The sequence below is a fragment of the Marmota flaviventris genome, chromosome 4 (genome assembly GCF_047511675.1).
Source record: "Marmota flaviventris isolate mMarFla1 chromosome 4, mMarFla1.hap1, whole genome shotgun sequence".
NCBI lineage: Eukaryota > Metazoa > Chordata > Mammalia > Rodentia > Sciuridae > Marmota > Marmota flaviventris.
The window spans coordinates 49926933-49949660 of NC_092501.1; the positions used below are offsets into that span (position 1 = coordinate 49926933).

The 22728-nt window shown below is 35.5% G+C and overlaps 1 protein-coding gene and 1 pseudogene across 2 annotated transcripts in view; one reads left to right on the forward strand and one right to left on the reverse strand.

Moving 5' to 3' along the window:
* Vcl (vinculin) overlaps window positions 1-22728 on the reverse strand; it is a 122071-nt gene that overhangs the window by 69509 nt on the left and 29834 nt on the right. For both annotated transcript variants that reach the window (XM_027931159.2, XM_027931161.2), the window contains exon 2: window positions 12227-12297. In XM_027931159.2, coding sequence (XP_027786960.1) covers window positions 12227-12297 — 71 coding nt within the window. The remainder of the gene's footprint in view (window positions 1-12226; window positions 12298-22728) is intronic.
* Window positions 14128-14487, forward strand: LOC114089350 (non-histone chromosomal protein HMG-17 pseudogene; annotated as a pseudogene).

Sequence of the window (22728 nt, forward strand, 5' to 3'; positions counted from 1 at the left end):
GCTACTTCGGGAAATAGAAAAAGAGGGAGAACTTCCAAATTCATTCTACGAGGCCAACATCACCCTGATACCTAAACCAGACAAAGACACTTCAAAGAAAGAAAACTACAGACCAATATCTCTAATGAACCTAGATGCAAAAATCCTCAATAAAATTCTGGCCACTCGGATACAAAGGCACATCAAAAAAATTGTGCACCATGATCAAGTAGGATTCATCCCTGGGATGCAAGGCTGGTTCAATATAAGGAAATCAATAAATGTTATTCACCACATCAATAGACTTAAAAATAAGAACCATATGATCATCTCGATAGATGCGGAAAAAGCATTCGACAAAGTACAGCATCCCTTTATGTTCAAAACTCTAGAAAAACTAGGGATAACAGGAACATACCTCAATATTGTAAAAGCAATCTATGCTAAGCCTCAGGCTAGCATCATTCTGAATGGAGAAAAATTGAAGGCATTCCCTCTAAAATCTGGAACAAGACAGGGATGCCCTCTCTCACCACTTCTGTTCAACATAGTTCTCGAAACACTGGCCAGAGCAATTAGACAGACGAAAGAAATTAAAGGCATCAAAATAGGAAAAGAAGATCTTAAATTATCACTATTTGCAGATGACATGATTCTATACCTAGCAGACCCAAAAGGGTCTACAAAGAAACTATTAGAGCTAATAAATGAATTCAGCAAAGTGGCAGGATATAAAATCAACACGCATAAATCAAAGGCATTCCTGTATATCAGCGACAAATCCTCTGAAATGGAAATGAGGACAACCACTCCATTCACAATATCTTCAAAAAAAATAAAATACTTGGGAATCAACCTAACAAAAGAGGTGAAAGACTTATACAATGAAAACTACAGAACCCTAAAGAGAGAAATAGAAGAAGATCTTAGAAGATGGAAAAATATACCCTGTTCATGGATAGGCAGAACTAACATCATCAAAATGGCGATATTACCAAAAGTTCTCTATAGGTTTAATGCAATGCCAATCAAAATCCCAACGGCATTTCTTGTAGAAATAGAGAAAGCAATCATGAAATTCATATGGAAAAATAAAAGACCCAGAATAGCAAAAACAATGCTAAGCAGGAAGTGTGAATCAGGCGGTATAGCGATACCAGACTTCAAACTATATTACAGAGCAATAGTAACAAAAACAGCATGGTACTGGTACCAAAACAGGCGGGTGGACCAATGGTACAGAATAGAGGACACAGAAACCAATCCACAAAACTACAACTATCTTATATTTGATAAAGGGTCTAAAAGCATGCATTGGAGGAAGGATAGCATCTTCAACAAATGGTGCTGGGAAAACTGGAAATCCATATGCAACAAAATGAAACTGAATCCCTTTCTCTCGCCATGCACAAAAGTGAATTCAAAATGGATCAAGGAGCTTGATATCAAATCAGAGACGCGCCGTCTGATAGAAGAAAAAGTTGGCTACGATCTACAGTCGGTGGGGTCGGGCTCCAAATTCCTCAATAGGACACCCATAGCACAAAAGTTAATAACTAGAATCAACAAATGGGACTTACTCAAACTAAAAAGTTTTTTCTCAGCAAAAGATACAATAAGAGAGGTAAATAGAGAGCCTACATCCTGGGAACAAATCTTTACTCCTCACACTTCAGATAGAGCCCTAATATCCAGAGTATACAAAGAGCTCAAAAAATTAGACAATAAGAGAACAAACAACCCAATCAACAAATGGGCCAAGGACCTGAACAGACACTTCTCAGAGGAGGACATACAGTCAATCAACAAGTACATGAAAAAATGCTCACCATCTCTAGCAGTCAGAGAAATGCAAATCAAAACCACCCTAAGATACCATCTCACTCCAGTTAGATTGGCAGCCATTATGAAGTCAAACAACAACAAGTGCTGGCGAGGATGTGGGGAAAAGGGTACACTTGTACATTGCTGGTGGGACTGCAAATTGGTGCAGCCAATTTGGAAAGCAGTATGGAGATTTCTTGGAAAGCTGGGAATGGAGCCACCATTTGACCCAGCTATTCCCCTTCTCGGTCTATTCCCTAAAGACCTAAAAAGAGCATGCTACAGGGACACTGCTACATCGATGTTCATAGCAGCACAATTCACAATAGCTAGACTGTGGAACCAACCTAGATGCCCTTCAATGGATGAATGGATAAAAAAAATGTGGCATTTATACACAATGGAGTATTACTCTGCATTAAAAAATGACAAAATCATAGAATTTACAGGGAAATGGATGGCATTAGAGCAGATTATGCTAAGTGAAGCTAGCCAATCCCTAAAAAACAAATGTCAAATGTCTTCTTTGATATAAGGAGAGTAGCTAAGAACAGAGTAGGGTCGAAGAGCATGAGAAGAAGATTAACATTAAACAGGGATGAGAGGTGGGAGGGAAAGGGAGAGAGAAGGGAAAATGCATGGAAATGGAAGGAGACCCTCAGAGGTATACAAAAGTACATACAAGAGGAAGTGAGGGGAAGGGGAAAAATAATACAAGGGGGACAAACGAATGTCAGTAAAGGGGGCAGAGAGAGAAGAGGGGAGGGGAGGGGAGGGGAGGGGAGGGGGGATAGTAGAGGATAGGAAAGACAGCAGAATACAACAGACACTAGTATGGCAAGATGTAAATCAATGGATGTGTAACTGACGTGATTCTGCAATCTGTATATGGGGTAAAAATGGGAGCTCATAACCCACTTGAATCAAATTGTGAAATATGATATATCAAGAACTATGTAATGTTTTGAACAGCCAACAATAAAAAAAAAAAAAAAAAAAAAAAATAATAAAATCAAGTTAGAAAATGAGTATCATTTTATAAAAAAAAAAAAAAAAAAAAAAAATAAATAAATAAATATTTTTTAGTTGTTGGTGAACATTTATTTATTTATCAGTGAACATTTATTTATTTATTTTTATGCAGTGCTGAGAATAGAACCCAGTGTCTCACACACGCCAGGCAAGTGCTCTACCACTGCTACAACCCCAGCCCACAACATATCTTAATCATAAACTGATAGTTCATTGACAAGTGTTAAGCCTATAAAAATTTTGACCAGTAATATTGATATATTGACCTAATCAATATAAATAGGACCCCATACCCAAAAAGAGAATATACTTTCTTTTGAAGAGTTCATAGTACACTTACCAAAACTGACCATTAATCATGTCACAAAAGAATTTCCAATAATTGGAGGCTGGGGTTATAGTTCAGTGGTAGAGCGCTTGCCTCACACTTGTGAGGTATTGGGTTCTATCCTCAGCACCACATAAAAAATAAATAAAATAAATAAAGATATTGTGTCCATTTAAAAAAAAGAATTTCCAATAATTGATATCCTACCAACCCTATCTTGTAGGCATATGCAATTGAATTTGAAATATAACAAAAAGATAGTGAAAAGAGTTTTGAAACCTTAAAATGCACTCCTGGTTAAAGAGCAATTCATAATCAAAATTACAAAATACTTAAGTATCTGCAGCTATAGCCTAACTTGTAGTGGGACTTAAGCAAAATTTAAAAAAACTTAAATATGTTCACTTAAAAAGAGCTAGATATGGTGGCACAGGCATGTAATCCCACATTTGAGGTCAGCCTGGGTAACTTAGTGAGACGCTTGTCTCAAAATAAAAAATAAAAAGGGCTGGGAATGTAGCTCAGTGGTATAGGGCCACTAGGTTCAACCCCTGGTAACACAAAAATAAAAAATAATATATATACATATACATTATAAATTACATGTATATGAAAGATTAAACATAAAGACTGAAGTATTGACAAACTATTAAAATAAGAAACTTTGGAAAGTACAAGTCCTTTGGTTCAATTTCCAACATCACTTTAAAACAAAGGTAGACAGGGGTTGGGGTTGTGGCTCAGTGGTAGAGCGCTCGTCTAGCACGTGTGAGGCCCTGGGTAAGATCCTCAGCACTGCATAAAAATAAAGAAATAAAATAAAAGGTTTTTAAAAATGTGATAAAACTAGAGATTCAGGGCTAACCATAGAGCACTTGCCTAGCATATGTGAGGCCTGGGTTCAATTCTCAGCACCACATAAAATAAAGATAGTGTGTCCATCTACAACTAAAATTTTTTTAAAAAACTAGAGATACAAGAGAGATGAAAATGATAATAACAGATAACTATGAATGTTTTACTAATAAATTTGGGGGTTTAGATGAAATGGATAGTTTCTTAGAAAAGTATCATATTATTAAAAGTAACTTATAACACTCTTAAAATCTGAATTAAATAATAAAAAGAAACTGAATGAGGAAACAAGTCTCTCCTTCAAAAAGACTCATGGAGTTGTTTTTTTTTTTAACCTTCTTCTTTGGGGTCGCTGTGAAGGCTCCTCTGACCTTAAGGGTCCGCAGGAAGAGAGAGAGAGAGAGCACGCCGCGCTGACCCCTTTTATTAAGGAGAAGCTATTCAAATGAGGCAAGGGGTCAGGTTTCAGGGGGCTGAGTCTATCTTCATGATGTCCACTGTCAGCAGGTTGACTGACACCTGGGTAGGCCACACCCAAGGGCACAGTAAGAGAAGGGGATACACACAAGGCACTTCCATGGAAGATTCTATCCTAAACAGGGCAAGGGGTTATATTACAAAGGAACAGGTGAGCATAGCTTCACCCATAGGACTGTAGCAAGACACACCCATGCACGAGACCCCTATCCTAGAACCCAAGAAGGGTGGGGAAAGCTCTGCCACATTTCTGTGACTGAGCACCTCAGCACCCAGCCGGGGAATGTGACTCAGTCATGTGCAAGGTTGGAAAAAGACTCATGGAGTTTTAAGTACAAGTTATGCCAAACTTTTGAGAGCAGATAATCTTTATTATATATAAATAAACTGCTTCAGAGACCAGGAAAAGGCCTTATTTTATGAAGCTAAAATAACCTTGGTAGCAAAACTAAACACAAAAAATACAAGAAAAGGAAATTATAGATCAAGGTCTCTCATGGACAAAGAAGCAAAAATCCTTTCAAAATGTAAGCAAAATTAATTCAGCACTGTAGTTTTTAAAAAATCAGAACCACATAAGGTTACACTAGAAATATAAGAATAATCCACTATCAGAAAATCCACTTATGTATAAGACCACAGACCATCTTAACAGAAAAAAAGGATAAAAATTGCATGTATCAATAGATACAGAAAGGGCATTTAACAAAAATAAGCAATCATGGCAAAAATAAGTCCGTCTATAAGGTATAGCTGATGCTCGATTCATCTAAAAATAAAGCAGTTGGTTAAATAATCTCCATGATTCTTTAAATCTTTAAAATTTTATTACTTCAACCTCTTTCTAGTTTGTAAAACAATGTGATACATGGCAAATTTTATTTGTACTATTCCTTCTTTGGAAATAGTGAGTGAAAGTGTAAATTGTTATCTAAAACTGATACAAAGTTCTGCCTGGATGGCTAGGGATGGACTATACAATTCTCTGAAGATCAGATGGCAGAAAGAATATAAACTTGGAAGCCATGAGACCACCAATAAAGACACTTGTCTTGCCACTTATCTAGTTGACTGATGTTGAATAGGTAAAATAAGTTTGTCGAACTTCAGTCTTCTTATCTGGAAAAGGAGTTTATTATTATCTTGAAATTGGTATTCTTAGAATTACATAAGAAAATACAAACATATCTACCTTGCTCAATAGTAAGTGTACAATAAATATGAGTTCCCTTGGCACCTTGAGTTATTTTCACTCATATGATTTTGTTTACTCTGCAGAAAATGGAAATTGAAGTATTACATGTTTATAGTTTTATATGCTTATTTCTTTTTAAAAATTTTAAAATATATTTTTAGTTTTTGATGGATCTTTATTTTTTTATCTATCTATCTATATATCTATTTATATACAGTGCCGAGACTCAAACCCAGTGCCTCGCACATGCTAGGCAAGCTCTCTACCACTGAGCTACAACCCCAGCCTGTTATATGCTTATTTCTTAATCATGAATAGTATACAAAGTAAACCAAAGATTCAATCTCTGTCAAGCTATTCAAAATGTGTCTACAAACTTATAAAACGACTTGGTTCTTTTTAAAAAGATTCAAAATTTCACAAATCATTTTGTTTGAGAAAGTCTGTGCAAAACAGTAGTACCCAACTACATTTAATTGTGGCAAGTCCAAAGGTGAACTATTTAAAGTTTGAGTGCTTGCCCTAGGTCAAAAATGCAGCAAGACAACTGGCAGATGTGAATGATTACCTCGCAGACACTTGGTCATCCACATTGATAGACAAAAATCTTCTTGTATAATGACAATGGAAAGGATCACAAAAAACTCAAGTTAACCAAAACATTAGAAGCATGCATTAGCCCCTGATAAACAGAAACCAATGAGTGATATGATTAAAAAATCAATTCAAAATAAAGATATTCTGGGCACTTCCACCCACAAGTGTTTAAAAATAGAATTACATCACAATTAGTTTGAGTGCTCAAGATCAAAAGCAAAGAAAAAGCTAAATGTTAAGTGCTGGTGATCTAAAAATGTGACAATATTACTTCAGGTCTAAGAGGTCAAAATTAAGTATAAGCATGTTTTGATCATCTTAAAGGTTTTTTCTTTGTACAATAATATAAATCATGGTAAAATTTTACAAGTATATACCATTATTGTGCTTAGCTAAAGTTTAAGGATTAAAATAAGGTAATTATGCAGGAAACATGATTAAAGGCAATCATGTAGCAATAGTGTACCTTTTCATATACTATTTTTGGAATACTATTTTATTCACTAGGCCTAGACATTTCAATATGTTTTAAAAATAATCCAAGCTAGTGAATCAATCCAAGTTTTGATGATTTCAAGCAGACTGTTCAAAACAGCACTGAGGCAGAATGTGACAACACTTTAGAGTTCTAAATAAAACTGTCATTTGCCTGCCAACAGACAACACATACTATGCCCTTTTCAAGGAGTTTATATCACAAGACCACCACCTTTTGATATGTTCAGATACTGAATAATCCTGGCCAGAATCCAAGAATTGCCTTCTTTATTCATTCCTGCTCTATTGCAGAAATAAGGATGAAATTCATTGAAGACAGCGTAAGCAATTTTTCAAAGGCAAATAAAATTGCCATAAATATTTCCCACAGAATCAATTAAAAGCAAATCCACATTGACAGAAATGATTCTGGTAGGTTTGACATATAACTTATTTTCCTTCATTACAGCACTAGCGCCAATTATTCATTCTGTATTTGGCTATGAATCTTCCTGAAAAATCACTTACATGTTGTCATTCAACAGCTCACAAACTGCAAAGCTTCTCTGCTGCTCAATTCTAAAGAGCTTTACCAAGCTTTCAAGGACCTTCATCAGTTGGCCCAACCTACCTTCAAAGCTTATTTCCTAGCACCCCATCATGACTAGTTCTCGATTCACAGGTCCCCATGACTTGCTCATGCCATCCTTTCTACCTTCTCTGTCCTCCTGAATCCCACTTCCTACATGAGACTTTTTCTATTATTCCTACCTCTAATGTTGGTCTTTTTCTCTGTATTCCTATTACAAAGTCAGTCTGTATTACAGCTTTTGATTTGAAACTTAAAGTATTTCTTTTAAAAAAATTCCTCTGCAGCCACAATTTCCACCTTTATTTCTCCATAATACATAGAAAAATAAAATTCATATGTATGACATGCCCCATATACTCCCATGTATGTATCTGGGACTGTGTATAATTCCCAGCCATAGTAAGTGTAATTTCACTAATTTCTCTCCCACTAAAGAAAGCATAATAAAAAGCAAGAGAATATATTATACTTCAATGAGAGTTTTAAAAGAAAAAAAAAGTAGGTAGGAATGAGAGGGATATTAGTAAACATGTGACTTTTGAACATGCTCAATTTACTTTTTAAAATGAAGCACTAGTAAACTTTGGTTCTTTATTACTGTTAATAAATTACTTGTACAGATCTCATAAGTGATCATTCATTATATATAGGTAAGAACTGCTATTCTACATAGCATTTACCAAGCTAGACAAATAGAAAGCAATCAATAAAAATTAACCAATAAGTGTGTCTAGCCCATTGATCAATCAATATACATAAATATTAATTAATGCTGTAGTTGATGATGATGATGACACTGACAACTGACAATGATGATTCAGGTGCAAACATGGAGTACAGGGGCTAACTCTCCTGCTGACAGTCTCTAAGGGAACAAATGACTTCTCATGGGATGAGCCTAACTAATATTTTAATAGTACAGCATGGCTATTGCACTCCTGAAGTTTATGACCATCACAGAAGTTTCTATGGCAATCATCATGCAACAGTATACCTCTTGTGCAACACTGTAGCTATCATTGCAATCTTGGTAAAGTTAGTAAACTGTGTATTTTATCGGCCTGTGAAGTCAGAGATAAAATAACTTCAGCTCCACCCAAGAAAAAGCTTTCCGGTGACAGTGTAAATCTTGTTCTATATTAAAATGGTTCTCTTTTACAATAAGGCATCTTTTGAGCATTATAAGACCCTCACGGAAAATTACCATTCAAATACAGGTTGAATATCCTATACCCCAAAATGTTCAGGATCAGATATGTTTCACATTTCAGAGTATTTTAGATTTTGGATTTGTGGATTAGGGATGCTCAATCATTTTTAACTGATATTAACACATTTTCCAAAACACCCTTAATTGCCAGTCATACAAATAAGACTGTTCTTTGATTTTGAAAACACTATTTCTTTTCTGAAAAATCTTAAAATATGTATCAGTTGGTTTAGGTATAAATCTATCTACATGCCAAGAATCTTCTGTTTTCACTAATCCTGACATCCTAATATTCTAGGAAAAGAATGATTTAAAACAATAAATTTGTAAAACATTTTCTTTGTTATTGCTGCCTTAAGCAGTCACTATTTAGAAATCCTTGTAAAAGAAAACTACAGAGGAAGCTTAGGTCAGCCATGCCCTGGAAACATCTAAACATCAAGCAAACAGTCCAAAAGAATGTCCTACTCAACAGTTCCAAAGATGTCATTAATTGTTTCCATCTGTTTCCCTCTATGTCCCCTCCTCACTACAAGTCCAGTCATCTACTGTGTTCTGCTTCATTTGCATTCTAAGAAAAGCAAGAAAAACATAAAGAACCATCATGTTTTAAACTGTACAATGTTTATTTGCCTCTAAGTCTATTTGATTACCACAACTATATTGTTGTTTGTACTCTAGGCTATTTTTCAAGTAACATTTCAGAATGTGGCATATTAAGTATATATTTTTAAAGTAAACAGCCTAGTAAATTTTTTAGTTGTTTATAATACCCTATTTTTCCCAGATTGCCCATGGGGCCAAAGATTTTCCCCCATGGCACAAAAGAGGTTCAAACCTCTGAATGGTTTTATCCACTAAATATCTCTACCTAAACCAACTCTATCAAGAAAAGTTATACAATGATGACTTTCTAATTCTGTCTTCCTTCCATATTTATTGAATGGAATTCTCCTCATCAACTAGGGCTATTGGGCTACTCTGAAATAAAGTTTATATAGGAAAGGAAGAATAAATGCATAATTCTTTTCTTTAAATTACCAATTAACAGAGAAAGGGGTTGGTGTCCCAGTTGCCACCAAGGGTGATCAAAGAAAATTTTGTTTTGTTTTTAGCTACCTATTCCTTTGAAGATTTTATCACAACTACGGCATACACTTCTTTAATTTTTCTAAGTCTCCAAGGAAGCCTATGAGAATACATAGCATATTTCAAGGATATATCTTTGAGAATGAGCAGAAATGAGTTTCCTGACAAAAATCCATTTGCCAAATTATATTTATAAACTTGGATGTCAATATTAATGAAAGAGTAAGATTTTTTCCTTTTTTTTTTTTTTTTTTCTTGTAGCATCTGAAATCTTTGTAATAGTAAAGTAAGACCAGGCATAGTAGCCTGCATCTGTAATTCCAGCTACTTGGAAGTCTGAGGAAAGAGGATTGCAAGTTTGAGCCAGCCTGGGCATTTAGCAAGACTCTATCTCAAAATAAAAATTAAGGGCCAGGGATGTAGCTCAGTGATAAAGTGCCCCTGAACTCAATTCCCAATACCACAAAAAGGGGAAAACAGTAAGTTTTTTTCTTCCAGTATCCAAAATCTTTTTAATAACAGGTAGGTGTCTTATTAAAAGAAACTTTTTGGAAGGTTATCTAATGCAACCACCTACTTGATATTGAAACTCTCTGTTCAGAGTCTCACGCTCTGCCGCCGAAGTCTGGCTGGGCAAAATAGCCCGGGGGGGGGGGGGGGGGGGGGAGGACTTGTGAAGCAACTTGTGAAGGTTGATACAGCGGGAGCCGCTTTATTGTAGGACAGTAGGGGTATATATACATAACTGAATACACAGCTTGTTCTTAATTAACATAAACTAGATACAGCAGTCAACCAATAAGGAATCCTCATCATCTTAATGATTACACACAGCTTAACTTAATTGACATAATCTAGACACAGCAGTCAATCATTAAGGAATCTCTATCATCTTAATGGCTCACAGGCGTTACTTCTCAAACCACTCCTCTTGGCAAAGTGCCAGGCACCATCTTGACTTGTCTGTGGCTCTCAACAACGTTCTTTATCTTCCAGTGGGTTAGTAGCAACTTGGTATAAGCTACAGTTATTTTTAATGTAAGGCAAATGCAAGTTTAATTATATATTTAACAGCATACTATTCATCTTAATATTATCATGGTGATGGAATGGCAGATAAACAAAGTAGGCTCATACAGGGTATAGCTGGAAGAAACACTGGAGATCATCAAGTCCAATGAAGGAAGAAAAAGATGCACAGAATAAAATTTACAAAAAAATAGATGATGCCAGTACCTTATTCCCTGACACATGAATTGGAAGAAATATAGTTCCATAGAAACACCCACTCAAGTTAGAAATAAGACATCAATGACTAAAACTTTTGCATCTATTCAATGAAAATAATAAAACACAAGGAAGATTAAAAATAGAAACATTTTTATTCAAAATTGTGATATATAACCTAAATACAGAAAATTACATAAAACTATAATGACAAATAATTATAAAACAACTATCATTGTAAGCTCATCACTTAAGTCAAGAAATAGAATATTATTACCACTTTAGAAGCTTCTGTATGCCTCTCCCTAAATATAAACCTCTTCATCCATCAGAGGTACCACTACCCTGACTTTATTGACAATTAATTCCTTACTCACCTTTGTCTTTTGACCATATAAATAGGCATCCCTAACCGCAGTTTTTTTTTCCTGCATGTTTTTGAACTTTAAATAAATGAACTATTTGTCTATCACTAACCTCCTTCAAAATTTTTTTAAAACTTTTTATTTGTTCTAATTAGTTATATATGACAATAGAATGTCCTTCAAAAAATTTTAAGATTCATTCACTGCTGTTTAAAAACAAAACATTTTAATTCTTCAGATATTTTAAAGTAAAAAATTCTCATTCCTTATTGTTAATACAATTAATATTCCAATTTATGATAATACCATGATTGTTTTAATCCATTCTCCTATAGACAGATCAGTGAGGTCATCTTGACAAATGACATAAATATTTTTATGTGAATTCTATTGTGCATATATGCCTGAGTATCTCCAGAGAACACACTTTCAAGCTGCCTGTCTTGTACTTTACTAACACCAAACTGTTTTCCAAAGTTTCCATACCAATTTATATTTCCAACTAACAGAGATCCAGTTGACTGTTCCACAACCTTATTGATAACTGATGTTATCAGACTTTCTAACTCAGGGATTTAAATAATTTGCACTTCCTCAATAGCTACTTAGATGGATAACCTTTTTATGTTTTGGGCCATGTGAATTTACTCTCTTTTTAAGTGTTTTTTCTAATCATGGGGGGTGCATTGCTTTATTAAGTTTGTTTAATAGTCTTGTCTTCAAGAAGTTCTACTCTTTTTAGGGGATGGGGGAAGTGTCTCTTTCATCAGTCTTCACTTTTACTTAGGACTTGACTAAAGTGCCTGACACCAATGACTAAAATCAACATAGTAGGAAAAGAAGGGTTGAAAGACCAAAACTTGACATTTCAATTGTAAACATAAGTTTTATATTTTTAAAAAAAAAAGTTATTCCTGGAATCAGTTACTTTTCCTAACAAGATTTTTCTGTCAAGCAACAAAATATTTTAATTACTCACTTAATAAATGCGGGTGGCATATCTCTCTTCAATATCTGATCCTCGGTAGTTTGAACAGTCTCTTTTCCAACCTACAAGAGGGAAAGATTCATAATTCAAATACAAATTTTCAGACTTTTACAAACTATTATTTAAATATATTTGAAACTTATACTTTAAGACATAATCAATCATTGAAATTTCTGAATCCAAAGACAATTTCTGTGTTTTTTGAATTATTAAGATTGCTCCTAAACTTCTGAACTGATAAAAAAAAAAAAAAGATTGCTCCTATAATATGCTTCCACAACATACTTAGATAACATAAATGGAATTAATCCTTCGACAGAGTAACTAATTTGAAGACACCACTGAGCATAGTGAGAATAAAAGAGAAATTCATCATCAAGAATATATATGGGGCTGAGGATGTGGCTCAAGCGGTAGCGCGCTCGCCTGGCATGCATGCGGCCCAGGTTCGATCCCCAGCACCACGTACAAACAAAGATGTGTGTCCGCCGAAAACTAAAAAATAAATATTTAAAAATTCTCTCTTTCTCTCTCTCTCTCAAAAAAAAAAAAAAAAAAAAAGAATATATATGTACAGGGTCTGGGGCTGTGTGGTAGAGCACTTGCCTGGCACGTGTAAGGCACTGGGTTTGATCCTCAGCACCACATATAAATAGATAGATAGATAGATAGATAGATAGATAGATAAAGGTATTATGTTCATCTACAACTTAAAAAAAAAGAAGAATATATATGTATATGTTTTTGTCATCCCCTCATGCTTGAGACTGAACCCAGTATCACTCTACTACTAAGCCACATCCCCAGCCATTTTTATATTTATTTTTTATTGTTTTTTTAATTAGAGCTTTATGACTATACATGGTACTTGGGTTCATCCCAACATGTTTTTATTTTTTATTTTGAGACAGGGTCTTGCTATATTGCTGACGCTGATCTCAAACTTGCAATCCTCCTGCCTCAGCCTCCCAGGTCACTAGGATATATACCACCATGGTCTGACTTATACATATGTTTAACTGGCAAAATGCTATATCTCTAAAAGATTACAGGAAATATATAAATTAAAGTGTGGTAGTTTAAAATGCCTATACAGAAAAAAAATAGAAGTTATTGGAACAGAGGTAAAATATTTAAAATGACTCTGACATTAGAAATCAAACATAAAAATATGCACCTTCATACTAATTTTTTTTTAGTTAAAGTTGAACACAATACCTTTATTTTATTTATTTATTTTTTCATGTGGTGCTGAGAATCAAACCCAGTGCCTCACACATGCTAGGCAAGTGCTCTACCACTGAGTGACAACCCTAGCCCCCTTCACAGTAATTTTAAAAAGTGAAATTAAAATATGTTGTCCCTTAATTATAGGTCAACTTAAAAAGTAAAATACATAATCTGAATGCAACAACAGAACAAATAGTTTTAAACCCTGTGAGTGGCAATATCAACTAATATATTCTCTTTAGAAAATTATTTGCTAGTGTATATTAGAAAAGGCCAAAAAAAGGTCACATTTAGGAATTCCACTTATGAGAATATACCCTATAAGTAATAATATAAAAAATGTGATAATAACAATATTCACAAAAGTATTCACAATGATATTAATTATAATAGCTAAAACACTTTTTTAATAACTTATCCAACAAAAAGGAAAAGTTAAAAAATTAAGATACAGTTTCCGATTGAGTATTATGGGGACCATTAAAGCAATGGTCAAAGACTCAGCTCTATGAGAAAAATGACATATTTCATTTAAAAGAAGACATATAGGAAGAAGAAGAGGTGAGAACGACCCCCCCAACCCCCTCCCACCCCGCCCCCCCCCACCACCGGCCGACCAAAGCACGCGCCGCTGCATCCCCGCGTCCAGCGCCGTAGCCACCATGCCCAAGAGAAAGACTGAAGGGGATACTAAAGGAGATAAAGCCAAGGTGAAAGACGAACCACAGAGAAGATCTGCAAGGTTGTCTGCTAAACCTGCTCCTCCAAAGCCAGAGCCCAAGCCTAAAAAGGCCCCTGCAAAGAAGGGAGAGAAGGTACTCAAAGGGGAAAAGGGAAAAGCTGACACTGGCAAGGATGGGAATAAACCTGCAGAAAATGGAGATGCCAAAACAGACCAGGCACAGAAAGCTGAAGGTGCTGGAGATGCCAAGTGAAGTGTGTGCGGTTTTGATAACTGTGTACTTCTGGTGACTGTACAGTTTGAAATACTATTTTTTATCAAGTTTTATAAAAATGCAAAATTTTGTTTTACTTTTTTTTTTTTAAGCTATGTTGTTAGCACACAGAACACTTCATTGTTGTTGTTTTGTTTTTTTTTTGGGGGGAGGAGCATATGTCACTAGTAGAATGTCTCCAAAGCTGGATTGCTGTGGGGGGAAAACACCTTTCCCTTCTAGTTTTGAGAGACTTCCTCTTTGTTCCCAAGAGGATGTTGGCACATATAGTCACCTTGGCACAAATGCCTTGTGGTATAGAAAAACTCAAACTCATCTGTATGTCCTCCTGTCCCTCTCTGCCATCGGCATAGACTTATCTCCCCTAAACTCAGACCTGTTGGGACCTGATTCCCAACGATTGGTTTTACCAGTGTGTGGGGCAATCTGGACTTTCCAGTGACGTCATTGAGAATAGTGTCCCTCAGAATAGCAGCAGTTCCTTTTCTAGATTGTGGATCTTCAGATTAATAATTTTTGCCATTTTCCTTTCATTTCCTGAAAGTCAGGGTCGGCTTGTGAAAAGTTGTTAAACAACATGCTAAATGTGAAATGTCAACCCTCACTCTAAACTTTCCCTATTCAGAGCATCAAATGAAGACTTCATTGGGTTTTATAATGGCTTTCTGATTTTGGTAGTCCATTCAAGAAGGGAGTTTGAAAGTTGTTGTATACTGTTAACGATTGTCTGCCCATGTCCTGCCTGAAATACCATGATTGTTTATAAAAAGTATCTTTAATAAAGCTGGATACAGTTTGAAAAAAATAAAAGAAGACATATAAAAACGAATATACTATCATTACAAAAACAACAAAATTTATATATATACAACACTGAAAGAATAGAAAATAAAATGTTAATAGTAGTTGTATTAATGCTTAGGAAGTTTTGAGTAACTTTGGATTTGCACTGTTTATTTCTAAATTTTTTAAAATGTAGCAATATAATTTTTTAATTTTAAGAGTAATATTAAGGTGTTCTCTAAGCTAGTTAGGTGTAATTATTTCCTACTTGAAAGTTAAGAAATTATCTGTCATTTTACATAAATCTTCTAAATAGTAATAGTAAAATTTTTTTTAAATATTCACACTCAGCACCAGAAACATGAAGTTAAAAATTATCAAAATATTAAAAGTCACACTAATCAAATTATATATGTGAATGCATTATACCCCAAATGATACACCTCCTCACTTTCTTCACCTCCTGTGTAGGGCTTGGATATCATCTCTCTCCCATTCTGTCATGATTATAAAGTACTCTATAAAAAGTAAATTTTAACATAGTAAATGATGAAATTTACCAATTTTTATCAATATACAGCTACCTAGAAATACTGAGTTATAAATTTAAATGACATTTGAATGCAGAAACCCGTAGAGGAAGAAAATTGGTTACTCCTGTGAAATTTTTTAAATGAAGATTGGAAAGTATCTCAATCCTATTTGCCACTTAACTTTTGAGTCCAAAGAAGAAGAAAATGGAGTAAAAAAAATTCCTAAATGCACAGTAAATCAGCTAAATAGAACAGCACAATAAACCATTCTTAGAGAATACAAGTCATGCATAAATTACTGAATACAAGTTTTTTCTCTCAAGCTAATAGCTCAGAAAAAGCAACACACACACTACTGTGCAATAGCCAGTACTTCTGTAGACAATAGACTATCTGTATCGTAATAAAAGCCTTTCAAATCAGCAGCTGGTTCTCTACAGTTTCTCAGATCAAGCATGACAGAATATTTCCAGATGTACTGTTCACTATGTTTTCCAGCTGAAACTAACCATTCAAAAAAACTGTGGATCACAACTTCATGAAGTAAAAAGATGAGGTTTAGCCTAGAAGTCACTGGTTCATATTAAGTATGAACAGCCTAGAAGGATGTTCACATGTAAGACACATGGAGCTTCCTTTCATGTGCAGGCAGGGAGACAGAGACACAGAGAACAAGGAGGGAAGAGAGAGAGATGAGTTCTTCTTAAATCTCCTTTGGAAAGTTGTTAGTTTTTCAGTATTATGAAACTTTTATTGAGAAAACTACAAGTGTCAGGCACTGTTCTAGATACTGGGAATAGAGCAGAAAATAAAAAACGGTTTCCTGCCCTCATGGAACTTATATTCTAGTAGGGGTAGTCAGAATACCTGGGGAGGAAGAAAATTGTAGCAATATAATTTTTTAATTTTAAGAGTAATATTAAGGTGTTCTCTAAACAAATGATAGAACTCCAGATAATGATCAGGGTGATGGTATAGAGTAAGGGGTGGAAGTAGTGGGAGTCTACTTTAGAAAGAATAGACAAAGCAATCTTTCCTCAAGAAATAACCTCAGAGTTGAGACTTTGAAGCTAAGAAGAAAGCATTCATGCAAGAGCTGGGCGAGAGCAGTTCAGAGGAAGTAGCAAGAAAAAGGCCCTGAGGCAGGAAAGATGGAGTGTACTTAGAAAATCTAAAGGAGGCCAAAGAAGCTTAGGAAAAAAGGGAAGCGCCATGTGGTGATGAGATCAGGTAAGTCCAGAGCCAGGTCACAAGGAGCCTTTCAGGCCAGGATGAGGTGTTGGAATCCTTTTTAAGGACAACAGCAAGAGAAGTCCTAAACAAGAAATTGGTATGATGTGATTTTGCTTGTAAAAGATGGCTTTGCCTTTTATGTGGAGAACTTAGGGGGCAATTAACAGGCTACTGCAATCATTCAGGAGAGAAAGAGTGACTTAAAACAAGATGTGAAAATGGAAATGGAAAAAAAGAACAGAATTATTATATCTTTTGGGGGAAAGAACCATTATTAGAACTTGTTCTTGGACTGGGTAGGATGGAGGATACGGAGTAGACTATGGACTAGACTAAGATGAAGAAAAATTAGAAATGACTTCTAGGTCAATTAAATGAAATGTTTTCAAAACCAGAACACTGAGCCAAGGGTGTGAGTGCACACTTGTAATCCCAGTGGCTGGGGAGGCTGAGGTAGGAGGATTGCAACTTCAATGCCAGTCTCAGCAACTTAGTGAGGCCCTAAGCAACTTAGCAAGACCCTGTCTCTAAATAAAATGTAAAAGAAGGGTTGGGGATGGGGCTCAGTGGTTAAGGGCCCCTGGGTTCAATCTCTGGTACAAAAAAATAAAAAATAAAAAAATAACAGCAATACTGGAAGGTTGATATATAGGAAAGATTTATCATAAGATAAAACAATCATGATCACACCAGGCAAAATCATTAAAACAATTTTGCAAATAGAAAATACTCTGCCCCCCGTAGAAGTAAGTAGAAAGGAACTATATTTAATTAGTTTGTGCCTCTTTTGCAAGGAGAGGAGTAGGTGGGGAAAGAGAAGAGAATAATAACAGTATGCTCAAGTGTTACTTATTTAGAAGCTACTCTTAAGTATTTAAGTGATGGACACTAAGTTTTACTTTGTTATTCTAAGCTGCATTTATACTTGTAGTGATAGTATCTACAATCTCTCTAACTCTGAAAACACCCAGCCTAGAATTGGGTTAGGTATGACAAACAGCCCAGTTTTTAAGGTGTAACACATAAAATATAACTATGAAGAACGAATGTGATTTTCACTTAGGGAGTTGATTTTTGGCAGTAATGTTCAATAGAACTTTCTGTTAGGATGGAAATGGTTCTATTTAATCTCTATTGCCCAACACAATGGCCATTAGCCACATGTGGCTAGTGCAAACAATGAACTGAATTTTCAATTTTATCCAAACTGATACATGTAACTATTATATTGGACAACTCAGATCCATGGAAACTTCACTATCTCCAAAATTAGTATTCTTGTCTCCACAATCTTCCTTATTCTAATTCATTCTTCGCAGTTGCTTTATCAACCTTCTATTATGCTTTTCTTATGGTCTCATCACAGGACTACCTCCTATCAGAAAAAAATGGCAAGGGTTAAGTCAGATGTGTTTGAGTACATGGTTTACTGAACAGGCTGGAGTAGCTTCAGCAAAGGAAATGAGGCTAGAAAGAAAAGTCCAGTGTGCCTGGGAAAGGCTCTGTATACGAAGTGAATGTATACTAAGAATTATGTTTGCTTGACCTACCCATTTATTGAAGGATTATCATATTCTGTTCTTGATCTTGCCAATTCAGTGTTCTATCACTGAAATATCACATCAAGAGCTTCTAAAGTCCTTGCATGCACAAGGCCCTGGGTTCAATCCCCAGCACCCTCTTCACACACACACACACACACACACACACACACACACACACAAAAGCTTCTAAAGATATACAAGAAATATGTCTCCTAATTTCTGAACAAGTGGCAAAGCCTGCCTAGGAAAACCAGGCAAAGCTTCCAGTTTCAAAGCCATCAATCAGGAGATGACAGGAAATACATTTTCCACCTCTCTCCTCACATCCTCAAAACAGAATGTTTCTATAGCACCCATATTTTCCAAATAAAAATAGAGTAGAACAAACAATTAATAAAGGGTTAATTCACAAAATGCTCTGCTAACTGGGAAAACATTATTCCTGCAGGTCAACTTAGTATGGTGAAGTATGATTCCTAATAAAGGCTACAACTTTGCAAACAGATCAGTAATAATCTTAACTAATCTGTCTCAAACCTGTGTAGCAAAAATACCTGGCCTATTAAGCCAAATGTTCATACATGCCAGAATTTGGTATTTTGGTTTCTTATTCTAGTTTAGCTAATAAATAACCAAGTGATCTCAAATAAGTCACGTAATTACTCAAATATTTCTCCTACTATTATGTGATCTCGCTAGGTGTCTCCTTACTTACCTATAATGGGTTGACCAAACCACCCTTTAGCTCTGTGGTAAAGGAAATATACCTTTAAACTTGTCTCCTCTACTTTAAGTTCCCATTTACTACCTCAAGTTCTTTTTGGAACAAGCAATGTAAAAAATTATTAATGCGGGGACTAGTGGTAGAATACTTGCGTAGCATGAAAAGGTCCTGGGTTCTGATCCCCTGCACCACAAAATTTTTTTTTAAATTAATAAATATAAAATTTAAAAGTTCTTTATTCCCATATGTTTTATATTATATTTTACAATTATGGATTCCACTAAAGTTAATGCTTGAATTTTTTATCCTTAAATCTTATCCCTCTGAAAAAGACCTATATGTTAAAGGGTTAAAAGAAATGCAGAGAAACAACAAATAAGTCTGAGTTATAATCTAAGTTCTGACCAAGTTTTCCATTTAAAACTAATCCTTTCAGAATAATCTAATTACTTTTAAATTTCATTCCACTGCAGAGAATTCAGATTTGTTGTTTCTATTCCTGGACAAAATTATTTCTCTTTTAGTTTCTTCTTCAGAGAATAAACTAACTCCAGAGACCCAATTCCATTCAATCCAATGAACAGCACTAAGTGCCAACTATGTGCCCACTAGGTGGTAGGAAGAGAATGAGATAAGAAATAAAATATCTTAGACATATAAACTGAAATAATAGTAGAGAATGAGAAAGAGGCCTAGGGGCATTTTCAGAGGACTTGGCAGGGAACTCTGATTCTTTTGAAGAGTTCTTACTTTGTTCAACAGTTAATTTAAATATCTTTTGTTCAACGTGTGACTTCAGTTCAAAACTCTTAAGTAGAAGGGCTTTTGCCTTCTGCTGTTTTTATTTTTACTCCTTTCATCACAATCTACTCAGTTTGATTCAGAAATGTAGAGAAATTTGGTTTCTTTCCAGAAAAAAAGAAAATAGCACCACTCCAGCTCAAGTTACTACCTGGACTAAAAAATATGTTAATGTAGATGTCTTTCTTAGGTAGACTAAATTTAAGAAAACATTAAGACAAAACACAGCTAGGAGGACTTCTGTTACTATTCTGTACAGTATAAGTGGTAACTATTAGAAATTACATTAAAAGGCAGCAGGGCAATTTCATAATGTATTTAAACAAAAGGTTATTAGCAAATTTATGTAAGAGAATACATGTAATAAAAATGTAAGCCTTTACAATGTGACAATCTACAAGGCCTATCAATTATGACCAGTTGGTTGTGATCAGACATGGAAATGTGTGCCTATATGCCTGTATTTACTTTGGGTTCAAATCATCATCTTATGGCATTAGTCTTAGGCTGATCAATCCATTACACTAAAGGTCATTTTCACACACAAATGTGTCCATTACTAGGCACAAGCCATTCAAAGATAATAGTGGGTAAGTCCTACCATCAAATTGTTTTCCTACAGGAATAATGGATTTATAATTCATCTGCTCCTTTGCTGATATCCTTTTTATATGATTTGCAAATGGCCAGCCAGAGTCAAGTGTTTAAGAAGCCAAATATCAAGAAAATCTGGGACTCTAATCCACTGATTTCCAACTTATTCATTTAATCAGTATTTGCTGAGTATTTTCCTATGTGGTAGGCTTTGTATCTTCACTATGGGATACACATAAAAAGTGAATGATACTGTTCTTGCCCTTTGTTGACAATGTTTAAAAAATAATTGTAATGTATACTCAAAACGAGTTATTCCCAAGTTTCAAACATTTATCAGTGAGGTACAGGAGGTTTCACAGAAGAAACTCCAATAAAGCTGAATGAGAATTCTCCAGGAGAAAAGGGATTTGAGGTTAAAAGGAGGGCTTTCTAATTAATGCAACAACATATGTGAAAGCATGACCAGTTTAAGAAACATAGATCCACATGGTAAGAACACAGAGAGAGGAGGTATAGAGAGGAAATGAAGTTGGACAAGCAGAAAGGGGTCACATCATAGAAAGCCTTTCATACAATGCAATGGGCTTAGACTTTATCTGCTAAGCAATGAGAAATTATTTAATGTGTATCAGCAAAAGACACTATTAAGTTTGAATTTCAAACAGAAAAATCCAACAGCAAGAAAGGACCAGGGGCTGTGGTTGTCGCTCATTGGTAGAGCCTTGCCTACCACTTGAGAGGCACTGGGTTCGATCCTTGATCCATGTGAAAAATAAAGGCATAAAAAAATGTTGGAAAAAAAAAATAGACCAGAGTGAAGAAAACTAGAAACACAAGTTAATCTATGTTTATTTACTCAACCAACAAAGAATTTATATAACATACAAATTATAGTCAGTGATGAATAAAACACATATGGCCCCTGATCTCATGGAGTTTGGAGTCTTAATGAAAGATAAAGATGAACTAAGCAGCAGCAATGTGGATGGAGATTAAGAGGACAGAGAAAGAGATGCATCTACATGATACTCACACCATATGGAGGGTAAAGAGAAATCTAGGTTGACTCCCTGGCTCCTGACTCAAGTGATTTTGTCAGTAGGTCATACAAGGGAGGAAAGGAATTAACACCAGGATGTTCCAATGAAGATGTTCAATAAATAACTGAGTTGATGGTTCCTCGGTTCACTCCTGACTGGAAAAATGGATTTGAAAGTAAAAATCAGATGGTTCTAAAATCCATGGACAATAAATGAGGTCAAAACCCAACAACAACAAAAAAGCAAAACCAACCAACAAACAAAGAAAAAAAATAGATGAGTAACTGGTTAAAGAACAAGCTGGTAGCCAGGCATGGTGGCAGCACCCTTGTAATGCTGGCTACTCAGAAGCCTAAAGCAGGAGTATTGTTAAATCAAAGGCTATCCAGACAACTCAGCAAGAGTCTGTCTCAAAAAAAAAAAAGGCTCGGAGGGCAGCTCAGTGGAAGAGTACTGGGTTCAGGGTTCAATTCCCAGTTCTAGGGAAAAGGAAAAAAAAAAAAAAAACTGGTGATAAGAGCCAAGAAGGAAATGTCTGAGATGGGGGTAGGAGGAAGGAATAGTGGAGTTACGTCACAAAAGCCAAGGAATAGGCCAGGTGCAGTGGCATATGCCTGTAATCCCAGCAGCTTGGGAGGTAGAGGCAGGAGGATTTTGAGTTCAAAGCCAGCCTCAGTAAAAGTAAGGCACTAAGCAACTCAGTGAGACCCCATCTCTAAATAAAATACACAATAGGGCTGAGGATATGGCTCAGTGGTTAAGTGCCCCTGAGTTCAATCCCTGATTGGGGGGGGGGGGGGAGGCGAAGCCAAGGAATAGAGTTTCAAGAACAGTCAATAGTATTAACTGCTAGAGAGAGGTTAATGGGTTTTAGTATATGCATATGCCCAGGTATGCAACCATCACCAGAATCAATTTTGAACATTTTCACCACCCCCAAAGAAACCCAGTAACCATCATCATTACTGCCCCTCAACCTAAACCTTTCTCCACCTCCACCCAATATAAGGCTATCATTAATCCACTGTCACTATAGATTTGCCTATTCTGGA